The 15,303-nt window shown below is 36.8% G+C and overlaps 1 protein-coding gene across 1 annotated transcript in view; it reads left to right on the top strand.

Annotated features, from left to right (window-relative positions):
- Window positions 1-15,303, top strand: part of MLLT3 (MLLT3 super elongation complex subunit) — a 424,921-nt gene that overhangs the window by 368,063 nt on the left and 41,555 nt on the right. The window contains exons 9-10 of the mRNA XM_053702660.1: window positions 1,566-1,692; window positions 2,360-2,456. Coding sequence (XP_053558635.1) covers window positions 1,566-1,692; window positions 2,360-2,456 — 224 coding nt within the window. The remainder of the gene's footprint in view (window positions 1-1,565; window positions 1,693-2,359; window positions 2,457-15,303) is intronic.

The raw sequence follows: 15,303 nt of genomic DNA, 5'->3' as shown, positions 1-15,303 counted from the left end.
GCCCTATGTCTGTATACAACTTACTCTATTTAATTATTTTTCACTATTTTTTCTTGGGTTGTGTTTTTTCCTTCTTTAGTTGCAGTATTGGCCATTATTGTTTTATGCCAACATTATTGAGCAATTTGTATGTGGCCAATGTAATCCATTTATTTTAATATTCATATAATTATAGGGAGTGGTTGAAGAGGGCCATTAGGGTGTGCCTGACTCTTTAAAGGGGCACTCTGCTCATTACTTAACACTTCCTGCTTATCTCTTGCTGCATTCTTCCAGTTGTCAAGTGCTCATTTAGTAGGTAGGAAAAGTGTTGTTAAACCCTGTTCTTCCCCATGGTTTCCAAATAGATAGTGCATGGCTACATGAACATATGAACATATATATTAGTGTGGTTTCTTTAATCACACATACATTACTAAAGCTTTCCATAACAGGCAGGTAACAAGCTGTCTGCAAATCTTTCTGGGACTTGTTTGCTATCTCATCATCACACGAGGTGATTTATTCACAAATGCCTTCAGAGCAATCACCTGACTTCATCAGGGCTACAGGAAGATGGAGTACTTGGTCACATAAAAGAGCCAGGCTAGACCTGACTCCTGGAGCACTCAGACAACTCGATACAATCTAGTTAGTTACATCCATACAGCCTGTAAATAATAATGTATGGAAGAGAGTAAGAAATAGCTTAGATACTGTAGCAAAGGGAAAGGAAACAGTGAGTGAAGATATTTTTTTTCCTATTATAAATGCTTTATGATTCCTAGGGCTCCATTGGCTACCACAAATCATGTCCGCTGGAGCTCGCTGTGTAATGCTTGTGCACTGCCACCCCCTGCTCGCTGGCGGCCAATCAACCCCTAGCAGGGGCTGTCAATTATCCCAGTCTGATTAGGATGATTTCTAAGGTGGCAGACAGGTTAAGCAGCAGCAGTCTTAAAGGGACATAAACCCCAATTTGTTTCTTTCATGATTTATTTAGAACATACAATTTTAATTTCTATTTTACTCCTATTATCAAATTTTCTTCGTTCTCTAGCTATCTTTATTTAAAAAGCAGAAATTTGATGCATAGGAGCTGGCCCATTTTTGGTTGAGAACCTGGGTTATGCTTGCTTATTGGTGGGTAAATGAAAGCCTCCAATAAGCAAGCACTATCCATGGTGCTGAACCTAAAATGGTCTGGCTGCTAAGATTTACATTCCTGCTTTTAAAATAAAGATAGCAAGAGAAAAAAGTACAATTGATAATAGGAGTAAATTAAAAAGTTGCTTAAAATTTAATGCGCTATCTGAATCATGAAAGAAAAAATTTGGGTTCAGTGTCCCTTTAAGGCTGCTGCTACTTAACTCTCGCCTTACACTCTTTCACAGCTTGGCAAATGGGGTCTATAATGTGCTTGGAGGAACATACCAGTTCATGTGCAGGAAATAATACAAAATATTGTTATTTGATAAGCTACTAATCATGACTGATAAGTCACCCTGTTTTCAGGAAACAAATCAGTGCTTTGTTTATTTTTAAAAAAATGTTAATTTGCATAGGCTTCTTTTTCTCTTGTCCAGGACATCTTAGGCCGACAATAAAAGATTTACATTCTGATGAGAATGAAGATGAATCTGATGACGCAGACGAAAACGACTCTGAGGGCGAGAGGATAGTCCACATGCACAGTGGAAGCAGGGCCCGCAGGTAGGTACCGCTTTATCATTATGCATTAAATGTAGGTTAAGAACCATTAGTGGCGTATAGAACCATTTGTTCTTCATTTACATCTGTAATGGACATTTAAAAATGTAACCAAGGTACTGCAATGGGAAAATTATATTATTTGCTCCCAAAATTGTGAACCTTGAACTTTAATATTTTCAATGTTTTATTTATAATTTTTAAATAATAACAATTAAAAAAAATGTTTACTATTGACAAAATGGACATTTTATTGTAAAAATAAAACCCTGTATTTAGTTAATAATGAAGTTAGGGCTTTATTAAAAAAAAAAATTAAATGCTCTAATGGTTACTTATGGAGTATGTTGCTTTAAAACAGCCAATTCCATGATGCCCAGCATTTTCAATTGAGTTCATATATCTATTTAACATTGAACAAGTTTTATAAATAAACAAAAATATCTATTCTTTATAGAAATATATATACGTCAAATTAGCAATTATTTAACCATAAAAGCAACTATTTAACAGGATAACGATTATTTAACATCAATTTCTACACATAGACCTAATAATACATCTGTTACACTGACGCAGAAAAACGCAGAGAGTTAGGGAATACTTTATATGTTGCAAATGGGGAGGACTTTAATTATTTTTTACCATAAACATATTCCTATATTTTTAGAATCAGCTTAAGTGATGGAAGCAATAGTGAAAGTAGTTCCGTTTCATCACCTTTACGGAATGACCCTCCCACATTGTTAAAAACTAGCAATAACCAGGTAAGACATTTATTTATATAACCACTGCTTTATGCTGTCATATTGGTGCAATCATGCCAAGTACAAAATGGTGGTCTCCACAGGTTATTGTTTCTGAGGTGAAGCTGTGTGTGAGGTTTAAAGTTTAGATAACCTTAAGCCATGTGTTTTCCATTTTAGCATATCGCCTCTTTTATTTTGTCTAATTTTTTTCCACATCACATCATGGCCCTGATACAGCTTTGAATCTGCTACCCATACAATAGGGAAACAAACACATTGGCTGCTCCCACACTGTTCTTTACATAGCGCTCATAATACATGGTTGACGTTCTTATTCTTGCAGCAATAAAATACAGAATACATTTAAACACTACACCCCCTCTTTACAACAGTGAGCAGTAGCCTATTGTGGGTATTTCATTTCTCATGTACAGAAATAATTATTTGTCTGATAAAAAACCTCATATATCCTTAACTTTTTGTGAGTAACATCAAGTCGAGGTTGCAAATATATTTATTTTTGCATTTGTCACATATTAACTGTGCAATGTTGTTGGAGTAATTGCAGTAACCCAGTTCATAGGACATCACAGTAAGTGAACATATATAATTTAGGTTCTTTAGAATCATTCTGTATATAAATACAAAGCACACTCATGTGTGCAAATCTTTCATGTATCTCTAGGAGGCTGGAATTTAATCTGTTTTTATTCATTGGTATTTTTTACATAGCAAATAATTGTTTAATATTGTTAGTATTTGTATTTGTTTTTGTTGTATTTGTCATTTCTGTACAGCTATTGTTGTAAGATCTATAATATTCTGTATAGAGCCTACTTTATTAATATTGTTAGTAGTTGTTTTTTGTTTTGTTTTACATAGAAACACAGAGGCCTAGATTTAGAGTTCTGCGGCCAAAGGGGTGCGTTAGCTACGTGTGCTTTTTTCCCCCCGCACCTTTTAATTATCGCTGGTATTTAGAGTTCACAGAATGGCTGCTAGGCTCCAAAAATTTACCGCCACTGCAACTCTAAATACCAGCGTTGCTTACGGACGCGGTCAGCTTCAAAAACGTGCTTGTGCACGATTCCCCCATAGAAAACAATGGGGCCATTTGAGTTGAAAAAAACCTAACACCTGCAAAATAGCAGCGTTCAGCTCCTAACGCAGGCCCATTGTTTTCTATGGGGAAACACTTCCTACGTCTGCACCTAACACTCTAACATGTACCCTGAGTCTAAACACCCCTAACCTTACACTTATTAACCCCTAATCTGCCGCCCCCGCTATCGCTGACCCCTGCATATTTTTTTAACCCCTAATCTGCCGCTCCGTACACCGCCGCAACCTACATTATACCTATGTACCCCTAATCTGCTGCCCCTAACACCGCCGACCCCTATATTATATTTATTAACCCCTAATCTGCCGCCCCCAACGTCGCCTCCACCTACCTACATTTATTAACCCCTAATCTGCCGACCGGATCTTAACCCCTAATCCGCCTCACTCCCGCCTCAATAACCCTATAATAAATAGTATTAACCCATAATCTGCCCTCCCTAACATCGCCGACACCTAACTTCAAGTATTAACCCCTAATCTGCCGACCGGAGCTCACCGCTACTCTAATAAATTTTTTAACCCCTAAAGCTAATTCTAACCCTAACCCTAACACCCCCTAAGTTAAATATAATTTTTTTCTAACGAAATAAATTAACTCTTATTAAATAAATTATTCCTATTTAAATTTAAATACTTACCTGTAAAATAAACCCTAATATAGCTACAATATAAATTATAATTATATTGTAGCTATTTTAGGATTAATATTTATTTTACAGGCAACTTTGTATTTATTTTAACCAGGTACAATAGCTAATAAATAGTTAATAACTATTTAATAGTTACCTAGTTAAAATAATTACAAATTACCTGTAAAATAAATCGTAACCTAAGTTACAATTAAACCTAACACTACACTATCAATAAATTAATTAAATACAATGCCTACAAATAAATACATTTAAATAAACTAACTAAAGTACAAAAAATAAAAAAGAACTAAGTTACAAAAAATAAAAAAATATTTACAAACATAAGAAAAATATTACAACAATTTTAAACTAATTACACCTACTCTAAGCCCCCTAATAAAATAACAAAGACCCCCAAAATAAAAAAAATGCCCTACCCTATTCTAAATTAAAAAAGTTCAAAGCTCTTTTACCTTACCAGCCCTGAAAAGGGTCATTTGCGGGGCATGCCCCAAATAATTCAGCTCTTTTGCCTGTAAAAAAAACCATACAATACCCCCCCAACATTACAACCCAAACCCCCCTTAAATAAACCTAACACTAAGCCCCTGAAGATCTTCCTACCTTATCTTCACCATGCCAGGTTCACCGATCCGTCCACCGAAGTCTTGATCCAAGCCTCCGAAATCTTGATCCAAGCCCAAGCGGGGGCTGAAGAGTGACGTCCATCCTCCGGCTGAAGTCTTGATCCAAGCGGGCAGAAGAGGACACCCGGTCCGGCAAACATCTTCATCCAAGCCGCATCTTCTATGTTCTTCAATCCGATGACGACCGGCTGATCTTCAAGACCTCCAGCGCGGATCCATCCATCTTCACCGACGACTTCCCGACGAATGACGGTTCCTTTAAGGGACGTCATCCAAGATGGCGTCCCTCAAATTCCGATTGGCTGATAGGATTCTATCAGCCAATCGGAATTAAGGTAGGAAAATTCTGATTGGCTGATGGAATCAGCCAATCAGATTCAAGTTCAATCCGATTGGCTGATCCAATCAACCAATCAGATTGAGCTCGCATTCTATTGGCTGTTCCGATTTATATTGTAGCTATATTAGGGTTTATTTTACAGGTAAGTATTTAGTTTTAAATAGGATTAATTTATTTAATAAGAGTTAATTTATTTCGTTAGATAAAAATTATATTTAACTTAGGGGGGTGTTAGAGTTAGGGTTAGACTTAGCTTTAGGGGTTAAAAAATTTATTAGAATAGCGGTGAGCTCCGGTCGGCAGATTAGGGGTTAATGTTTGAAGTTAGGTGTCGGCGATGTTAGGGAGGGCAGATTAGGGGTTAATACTATTTATTATAGGGTTATTGAGGCGGGAGTGAGGCGGATTAGGGGTTAATACATTTATTATAGTAGCGGTGCGGTTCGGTCGGCAGATTAGGGGTTAATAAGTGTAGGTAGGTGGCGGCGACGTTGGGGGCGGCAGATTAGGGGTTAATAAATATTATGTAGGTGTCGGCGGTATAAGGGGCAGCAGATTAGGGGTACATAGGGATAATGTAGGTGGCGGCGGTGTACGGAGCGGCAGATTAGGGGTTAAAAAATTTTATTAGAGTGGCGGCGATGTGGGGGGACCTCGGTTTAGGGGTACATTGGTAGTTTATGGGTGTTAGTGTACTTTAGAGCACAGTAGTTAAGAGCTTTATAAACCGGCGTTAGCCCAGAAAGCTCTTAACTCCTGACTTTTTTCTGCGGCTGGAGTCTTGTCGTTAGATTTCTAACGCTCACTTCAGCCAAGACTCTAAATACCGGCGTTAGAAAGATCCCATTGAAAAGATAGGATACGCAAATGGCGTAGGGGGATCTGCGGTATGGAAAAGTCGCGGCTGCAAAGTGAGCGTTAGACCCTTTCCTGACTGACTCCAAATACCAGCGGGCGGTAAAACCAGCGTTAGGAGCCTCTAACGCTGGTTTTCACGGCTACCGCCCAACTCTAAATCTAGCTGAGAGTTTCTCTTTATACCACAACCTGAGACTCCTATACACTTAATCATAGAGATAATCATATTCACATCCTGGGCAATACGTGTATGAACTTTTCATATGTTTACAACTATTGTTGTACAAAGGTGTTTCTTTTTCATAATCATGTTAAATGCTAGAGACATAAATGTTTCTGGCATATCACCTCTTTCCATTCTTTTCTGCTTCCTAAAATTCCGCTTGCTAAACTTAACCAACTGGTGTCTTCAGTGCCCAAACCCTTAAAGGACCAGTCAACACATTAGATTTGCATAATCAACAAATGCAAGATAACAAGACAATGCAATAGCACTTAGTCTGAACTTCAAATGAGTAGTAGATTTTTTTATAACAAATTTCAAAGTTATGTATATTTCCACTCCCCTGGTACCATGTGATAGCAATCAGCCAATCACAAATGCATATACGTATAGTCTGTGAATTCTTGCACATGCTCAGTAGGATCTGGTGACTCAAAAAGTGTAAATATAAAAGACTGCACATTTTTTTAATGGAAGTAAATTGGAAAGTTGTTTAAAATTACATGCTGTATCTGAATCATGAAAATGTAATTTAACCTGAGTGTCCCTTTAATAAGTGTTATTAAAAAAAAGGTGATGTTACACAGTGGTAAACAGTTGGCTGTCGCAACTTTTTTGGAGTGTGTCACAGTCATCAGATTTGAAATGAGTGTATATTTTCAAAACTACATTAAATTCACAAAGTAAAGCATCAAATAATGTGTTAATGTGTTTTCAATATAGTACAGGGTGAATTGAATTTTCAAATGACTTTTTGTTTTGTTTTTTTTGCATTTTCCATACTGTCCCAACTTTTTCGGAAATTGGGGTTGTACTACCTCCTCAGGTAATGAGCTGCACAATTTTACTGCTCTTACAGTGAAAAAACATTTATGTTACAGGAGATTAAATCTCCTTCCCTCCAGCCTAAAATTGTAACCTATTGTCACAAACAATTTTCTTGAAATAAACAGAGCTTCTTCCATCTCTGTATATGGGCCTTGAATATATTTACATAAAGTAATCATGTCCCCTCTCAAGCGCCTTTTTTTCTAGAGAAAACAGACCCAATTTGGCTAACCTCTCTTCATATCTTAAATTCTCCATTATTATTAGCTTTGTTGCCTTTCTCTGAACTTTTTCTAAGTCTGCAATGTCTTTTTTAGAGATTGTTTCCAGAACTGCACTTCATACTTAAGGTGAGGTCCTACCAAGAATTTATTTAATGACAGAATTATGCTTTCCTACCTTGCATCAATGCCTCTCTAAATACATTCTAGTATCTTGTTAGCCTTAGAAGCCGCTGCCCTGCATTGTGCGCCCATCTTTAGCTTGTTATCTATTTCTACTCCCAAATCAATTTCCTCCTCTGTTTGGTGAAGTCTAGTCCCATTTAAATAATAGATTGCCTGATTATTTTTTTCTTCCAAAATGTAGAGCCTTGCATTTTCCACTATTAAATCTCATTTTCCATTTACCAGCCCATTCTTCTAATTTTTGTAGATCCCCTTGTAAAGCAAGTTCATCCTGCCCTGACCTAATGTCCTTACACAACTTTATATCATCTGTAAATATTCAATCCTTACTCCAAATCATTAATACAAATATTAAAAAGAACAGGTACTTATGGGACTCCACTGATTACCTTTGTCGATTCTGAGTATGATCCATTTACTACTACTTGTTGCTCCTTATCTTGTATACAGTTATTTATCCATGAGCTAACATTTTCAGATATTCCCAGTCCCTTAATTTTGTACAGTAATCTCTCATGTGGCACTGTATCAAACGCCTTTGCAAAATCCAAGTTTATCACATCAACTGATTCCCCTTTATATATATTTTTACTTACTTCCTCGTAGAATCTAAGTAGATTAGTTTGACATGATCTATTTCTCATAAAACCATGATGCTGATGTGAACTCATAATCTTGTTTACACGAATATACTCATCAATATGATCCGTTATAATCCCTTCAAGTATCTTCCCCACTATTGATGTCAAACTAACTGGTCTATAGCTTCCTGTATCAGCCCTGCTTCCTCTTTTAAAGAGTGGCACCACATCAGCTTTACGCCAGTCATGCACCACATCAGCTTTACGCCAGTCATGGGGGAAATAGGCCTGAGGATAAGGCGTCTTGAAAAATTAAGAGTAGATGTTTGTTGATAATATTGCTAAATTCCCGTAAAATCCTTGGGTGTATTCCATCTGGGCCTGGAGTTTTATTTACCTTAATATTATCTATTTTTTCTTGATATCCTCTGGTTTAGTACCTCAGCATTCTCCCTGTCACTGTTAATCATGCTGCCCTTCACACATTTTAATGTACCTATATTGTCCTTCTTAGACATTTTGTCATTTATTTACTTGAAGGAACAGTGTACACCAATTTTCATATAACTGCATGTAATAGACACTACTATAAAGAATAATATGCACAGAAACTGATCAAAAATCCAATATAGAACCTTTTAAAAACTTACTTAGAAGCTCCCAGTTTAGCACTGTCCTGTAGAATATCAGTCTGATCTTGACTTAACAGTACAGTCCAGCCCCGAAATACCAGGCAATCCCTCTCAGAACAAGAGAAATAGCAAAACCCCAGACTTACGTTTTGGCCTAGTGTGGGCCTCGTCAGTGAGGTGCAGCCATATCCCTCTAGGCACACTAGAGGGATATGAAGTACATCAGACTGATATACTTCGGGAAAGTTTTCCTTTGTGAAAAGCACAACTGGGCTAAAAGAGGCTGCTTCTGGGTGGTAACTCGTCACAGAACAAGCTACTGAGCTGCTGTTCATTCCTGGTAGAGCACTTCTCTCTTTGTATGCACATTATTATGACCCTTTGGAGGTCTCCGTAAGGGTGATGGGGGAAACCAGACGTGGAGGAATATGGCTGCACCTCACTGACGAGGCCCACAGAAGGCCGAAACAGTCGTCTGGTGTTGTCATGTTCCTTGTTCAAAGGAGAATTGCCTGGTATTTCGGGGCTGGACTGACCTTACTTGGCGGGATCAGACTGATATACTTCAGGAAAGTTTTCTTTTGTGAAAAGCACAACTGGGCTAAAAGAGGCTTCTCCTAGGTGGTAACTCGCCACAGAACAAGCTACTGAGCTGTTGTTCATTACTGATAGAGCACTTCTCTTTTTGTATGTACATTGGAAGTTGTTTAAAACTGCATGTTCTGTGACTGGCCTGTAAATGGAACCACTTTTTCTTCCTTTACAAATACATAAAAAAAGAAATGTACAAATCCATTATATTTGAGTAACATTCTTTATGCAAAAGACTAAAGTAGAACTACATTATTTAACAAAATATTCACACTAAAATGTTCTCTCTACTATAATGAATATTTCTACTTCCGTTTCAGGCCTAATGAAGAAATATATTTACACCCAAAATACCCTTCAAGATCTTTATCAGCTATATTTATAAAAAAAACTATTGTTCCATAAATAAAAAAATATATAGTGGTGCGTAATCATTTTATAAGGCCCTTTGAACTTTTTTGTGCATATTGTTCAGATACCCCTTTGTTCATGAAGCATTAGATCAGTATTTTGGATTATTTGATGCTTTGCCAACTTATGCCAGACATGAATAACCCATAAATTAAAAACATAAAAAGAAAGCCGTGAACTGAGGTTTGCATTGTTGTTGATAGCTGCAACATGTATCTTGTGTGTGTGGGAAATTCTAAAAGAATTTCATAAAAGTTTCCTTTTTAAGGCAAAGAGAAAAAAGTTGTAAATGTGGGACTACAGCATTCTAATTTGAAAATAATAAAAACCTTTCATTCTTTATTACTAATCTTGACTTAATCTGATCAATTGAATTGAAGCCAATATTGAGTATCAGGAGTCATTGTAATTGCTGTAAACTTTACTATTAAAGGGGCAGTCAAGTCAAAATAAGCTTTTGTGATTCAGAAAGAACATGCAGTTTTAAATCACTTTCCAATTTACTTCCATTTTTAATTTTTGCTCAGTCTTTTTATGTTCACACTTTCTGGGGAACAAGATCCTACTGAGCATGTGCACTAGACGTATACTAGTCTGTGATTGGCTGATGTCTATCACATGATAAAGGGGGCTAGGAAATGGGCGAAACAAATAATTAGTCAGAAATTTAGAGTAGGTGTTAAATTATTGTCTTTTTATTATGCACTTGTTAATTATGCAATTCTAGTGATCCTTTAACTTTACTACTGAAACACCCCAAAAGTATGTAGAATAAGTTCACTAAATTGCCTTTATTCTGTGAAACATGCAAAACCGTAAAAAAAAAAAAAAATCCTTCTAATGAATTGTGTTGTAATAGTCTAAAGTCGATATCTATCTAAATTTGAAATGTTAATGTCAGTATTTTTAAAGGGACAGTAAAGTCAAAATGAACCGTTCATGGTTTAGATATAACATACAATACATTTTAAACAACTTTCTAATTTATTTCTATTATCAAATTTGCTTTGTTATCCAGGAGTAAACCTAGATAAGGCCCATAGGAGCTCAAGAACATGCATTTGTCTTTACCACTCTATACTAATAGTATTTGCAACAATGTTTGTATTAATGTTAAACACTGCTGCAAACACTAACATTGTGCTCACTCCAGTGGAGTTATTTATGAGTCAGCACTGATAGGCTAACATGCACGTCTGTCAAAAAGAACTGAAATAAGAGGGCTGTCTGCAGAGGCTTAAATCGATAGATAGCTATTTTACCTATGATACAGAAAATAGATATCTGATATCACATCAAACTCTTGACTGTTAATCTGATTTATTAAAACTATTATAGTTCTAATGTTTAATTTCTGCATGACATACAAAAGTGGTGGCTCTGCACAATATAGCAAATGATTGGAGGCTCTGCATATGAATCAAAAAGTGGTGGCAATATATAAAACACATGAATCTGGAGACAAGATAGCCTCTTTTTTTCAACCATTACACCTAGACTGTTACTAGCATGTCTAACAGGGAAATGTATCAAGCTGCAGGTGGGCAAGTTATCAAGCATAGAACCTGTCCACTCACAATCAGCAAAATCTAAAGGAATATTAAACCCATTTTTTTCCTTTCATGATTCAGATAGAGCATGCAATGTTAAGCAACTTTCTAATTTACTACTATTAAATTTTCTTCGTTTTCTTAGTATCTTTATTTGAAAAAAGCAGTATTGTATGTAAGCTTTTTAATTTGATTAAAATTGCATGCTCTATCTAAAGCATGAAATAAAAAAATTGGGTTTCATATCCCTTTAAGACGGCAGAAGAGCCTGAAATGCAAGTTCTCAGAAGCTGTGAATGCATCTTGATAAATTTCTGATGCCCTACAGTAGATCACTTTAACTAGGAGTGGAGTACTGGCAGTTGTTGGCCAAGGGACCAGTACAACTCACACCTATATAACTATATAGTGATGCAAATGAACATTTATACAGGTATTAAAGGGACATGAAACACATATTTTTTTTTCTTTCTTTCAGGCTTCAGATAGAACATACACATTTAAACCAATAGTAATGGCTTTCATTTGACCCCTAACCAAGCCCAAAAATATCAGATGTAGATCCAGGTGTACAGAGTCTTGCTGCTCTTGCATGTGTAATCTGTCTTTTCATATGCAGGGGAGGGGGGTCTGCTCTTCCTGATTTCCCAGCCCCTTTCACTGGGTGTCCCAGCCTAACCTCATCAATAGTGCTAAACTTTGAGTAAGTTATTAAAGGATTCATACTGGATTTTTAGATCAGTATATGTGCATATTCTTCTTTACAGTAGTGTCTATTACATGCAGTAATATTAAAATTGGTGTACACTGTCCCTTTAAGTACTCCAAAATATATAAGCTTAGTTTAGGCCTCTACAAAGGTGTTTAATTGCTGCAAAAATTAAAAAGAAAAGAAAAAACCTTGGACAACATATCATACAAGTTCAGGTGATAAGGATTGGGACACCTTCAGAGCTCCTATATGACGCCCTAAATTGCATCAAAATGTTTCAAAACATATTGACTAGAAGGGTGTTTTGTTTTCCAGTGAGTGATCTCATGCTGCTCATTAGTATAAATGTGCACCACTCACACTAACTCTTTTTTTGTAATGTATAAGGGATTAAAGCTCCAAAGGTGTCTCTATCCCCTAAAAGTAGCATACACAAAACACATCTCACATGAAAGAGCAGATCACCCGTTATTAATTGTGAAGTCAGATGCCTTCCTAGCCAGGCAATAATTGCAATAAAAATATGGATCATCTGTCCACAAGGTGGCATTTAGGGTGTGCTTAGGGATGAAATAAATTCTGACATCCTAGTCTTTGTTGCATGTTATCCTTGTTTTGAAAAGTCCTATTTTTAAAGGGACAGTCTAGTCCAAAATAAACTTTCATGATTCAGATAGACTGATAGAGTATGTAATTTTAAACAATTTTCCAATTTACTTTTATCACCAATTTTGCTTTGTTTTCTTGGTATTCTTAGTTGAAAGCTAAATCTAGGAGGTTCATATGCTAATTTCTTAGACCTTGAAGGCCGCCTCTAATATGAATGCATTTTGACAGTTTTTCACCACTAGAGGGCGTTAGTTCATGTGTATCATATAGATAACATTGAGCTAACGCACGTGAAGTTAGCTAGGAGCCATCAATGATTGGCTTACATGCAAGTCTGTCAAAAGAACTGAAATAAGGGGGCAGTTTGCAGAGGCTTAGATACAAGGTAATCACAGAGGTAAAACGTATATTAATATACCTGTGTTGGTTATGCAAAATTAGGGAATGGATAATAAAAGGATTATCTATCTTTTAAAACAATAAAAATTCTGGTGTAGACTGTCCCTTTAAGGGATTAAAAGCACAAGTGGCTATCGGATAATCACTTGTGGGACCAAAAGCTTATGGGATATAATCATAGAGATAGAGTTGCTTCTGTCTTGTTCTCCAAAATACACATCCTGGCAATTGATCCATTGTTTGAGAGAGGAGATCTCCCTATTTTTAATTAGTAGTGCTAGCTACTGTAAATCATTTACAACATTGAATGTGCAATTAAAAAAAATAGAAACCTCATATTCCTCCACATTCCTGGATGTAGGAAAAGTCACAGCTGACATAATGTCACAGTGCTTCAATGCAATTGACAACAAAGTCAACAGAGGAACAAACTCTTGTTTGCTTGACTTTCAATATTGTAGTTGAGGTGTCCCTTTTGAACATTATCCTGACTGCATCAATAGCAGCAAATACCAAATCACCAGCTATGTATTATAAGACCACTAAATTTTAAAGAGGCTTTGTCCACTGTTTAATAAGGATTTTTATGCCACTTTTTAAACAATAAACATTTTCAAGTAGACTGTCCCTTTAAAGAGGCACAGTTACAAAAAGTTTAGGATTCAAGTGTTTTTTTCTGTCTTCTTTTTATTTGTATTTATTATGTGCCTAAAAATATCTAGCTCACAAGTGCCTTCGAATAGACTGAATATAGACTAGATTCTCAAGCTCTTTCAGTTTATATGCAAAGAAGCCTGAGGTATTGATGCCATCATTTCCTAATGCAATCAAATTAAAAAAAAAACAAAATGTATGCTTACCTGATAAATTTATTTCTCTTGTGGTGTATCCAGTCCACGGATTCATCCATTACTTGTGGGATATTCTCCTTCCCAACAGGAAGCTGCAAGAGGATCACCCACAGCAGAGCTGTCTATATTGCTCCTCCCCTAACTGCCACCTCCAGTCATTCGACCGAAGACAAGCAAGTGAAAGGAGAAACTATAGGGTGCAGTGGTGACTGTAGTTTAAAAATAAAAAACACCTGCCTTAAAATGACAGGGCGGGCCGTGGACTGGATACACCACAAGAGAAATAATTTTATCAGGTAAGCATAAATTTTGTTTTCTCTTGTAAGGTGTATCCAGTCCACGGATTCATCCATTACTTGTGGGATACCAATACCAAAGCTATAGGACACGGATGAAGGGAGGGACAAGGCAGGCACTTAAACGGAAGGCACCACTGCCTGTAAGACCTTTCTCCCAAAAATAGCCTCCAAAGAAGCAAAAGTATCAAATTTGTAGAATTTAGAAAAAGTATGAAGTGAAGACCAAGTCGCCGCCTTACAAATCTGTTCAACAGAAGCCTCATTTTTAAAAGCCCATGTGGAAGCCACCGCTCTAGTGGAATGAGCTGTAATTCTTTCAGGAGGCTGCTGGCCAGCAGTCTCATAAGCTAAGCGGATTATACTTCTTAACCAAAAAGAAAGAGAAGTTGCTGAAGCCTTTTGGCCTTTCCTCTGTCCAGAGTAGACAACAAACAATGTAGATGTTTGACAAAAATCTTTAGTAGCTTGTAAATAAAACTTTAAAGCACAAACCACGTCAAGATTGTGTAAAAGACGTTCTTTCTTTGAAGAAGGATTAGGACACAGTGACGGAACAACAATCTCCTGATTGATATTCTTATTAGATACCACCTTAGGAAGAAACCCAGGTTTGGTACGCAAAACTACCTTATCTGCATGGAAGATCAGATAACGGGAATTACACTGCAAGGCAGATAACTCTGAAACTCTTCGAGCCGAAACAGAGCTTTCCAAGATAAAAGCTTGATATCTATGGAATGCAAAGGTTCAAACGGAACCCCTTGAAGAACTTTAAGAACTAAATTTAAACTCCAAGGCGGAGCAACAGGTTTAAGCACAGGCTTGATTCTAACTAAAGCCTGACAAAACGCCTGAACGTCTGGAACATCCGCCAGACGCTTGTGCAAAAGAATAGATAGAGCAGAAATCTGTCCCTTTAAGGAACTAGCTGACAATCCCTTCTCCAATCCTTCTTGGAGAAAAGATAATATCCTGGGAATCCTGACTTTACTCCATGAGTAACCCTGGGATTCACACCAATGAAGATATTTACACCATATCTTATGATAGATTTTCCTGGTGACAGGCTTTCAAGCCTGAATTAAGGTATCAATGACCGACTCAGAGAAACCACGTTTTGATAAAATCAAGCGTTCAATCTCCAAGCAGTCAGACGCAGAGAAATTAGAT

This window comes from Bombina bombina, chromosome 2, assembly GCF_027579735.1.
Source record: "Bombina bombina isolate aBomBom1 chromosome 2, aBomBom1.pri, whole genome shotgun sequence".
Classification (NCBI taxonomy): domain Eukaryota; kingdom Metazoa; phylum Chordata; class Amphibia; order Anura; family Bombinatoridae; genus Bombina; species Bombina bombina.
The sequence above is the reverse complement of the archived record's forward strand: the minus strand, read 5'-3'. Positions and strand labels throughout refer to the sequence as shown.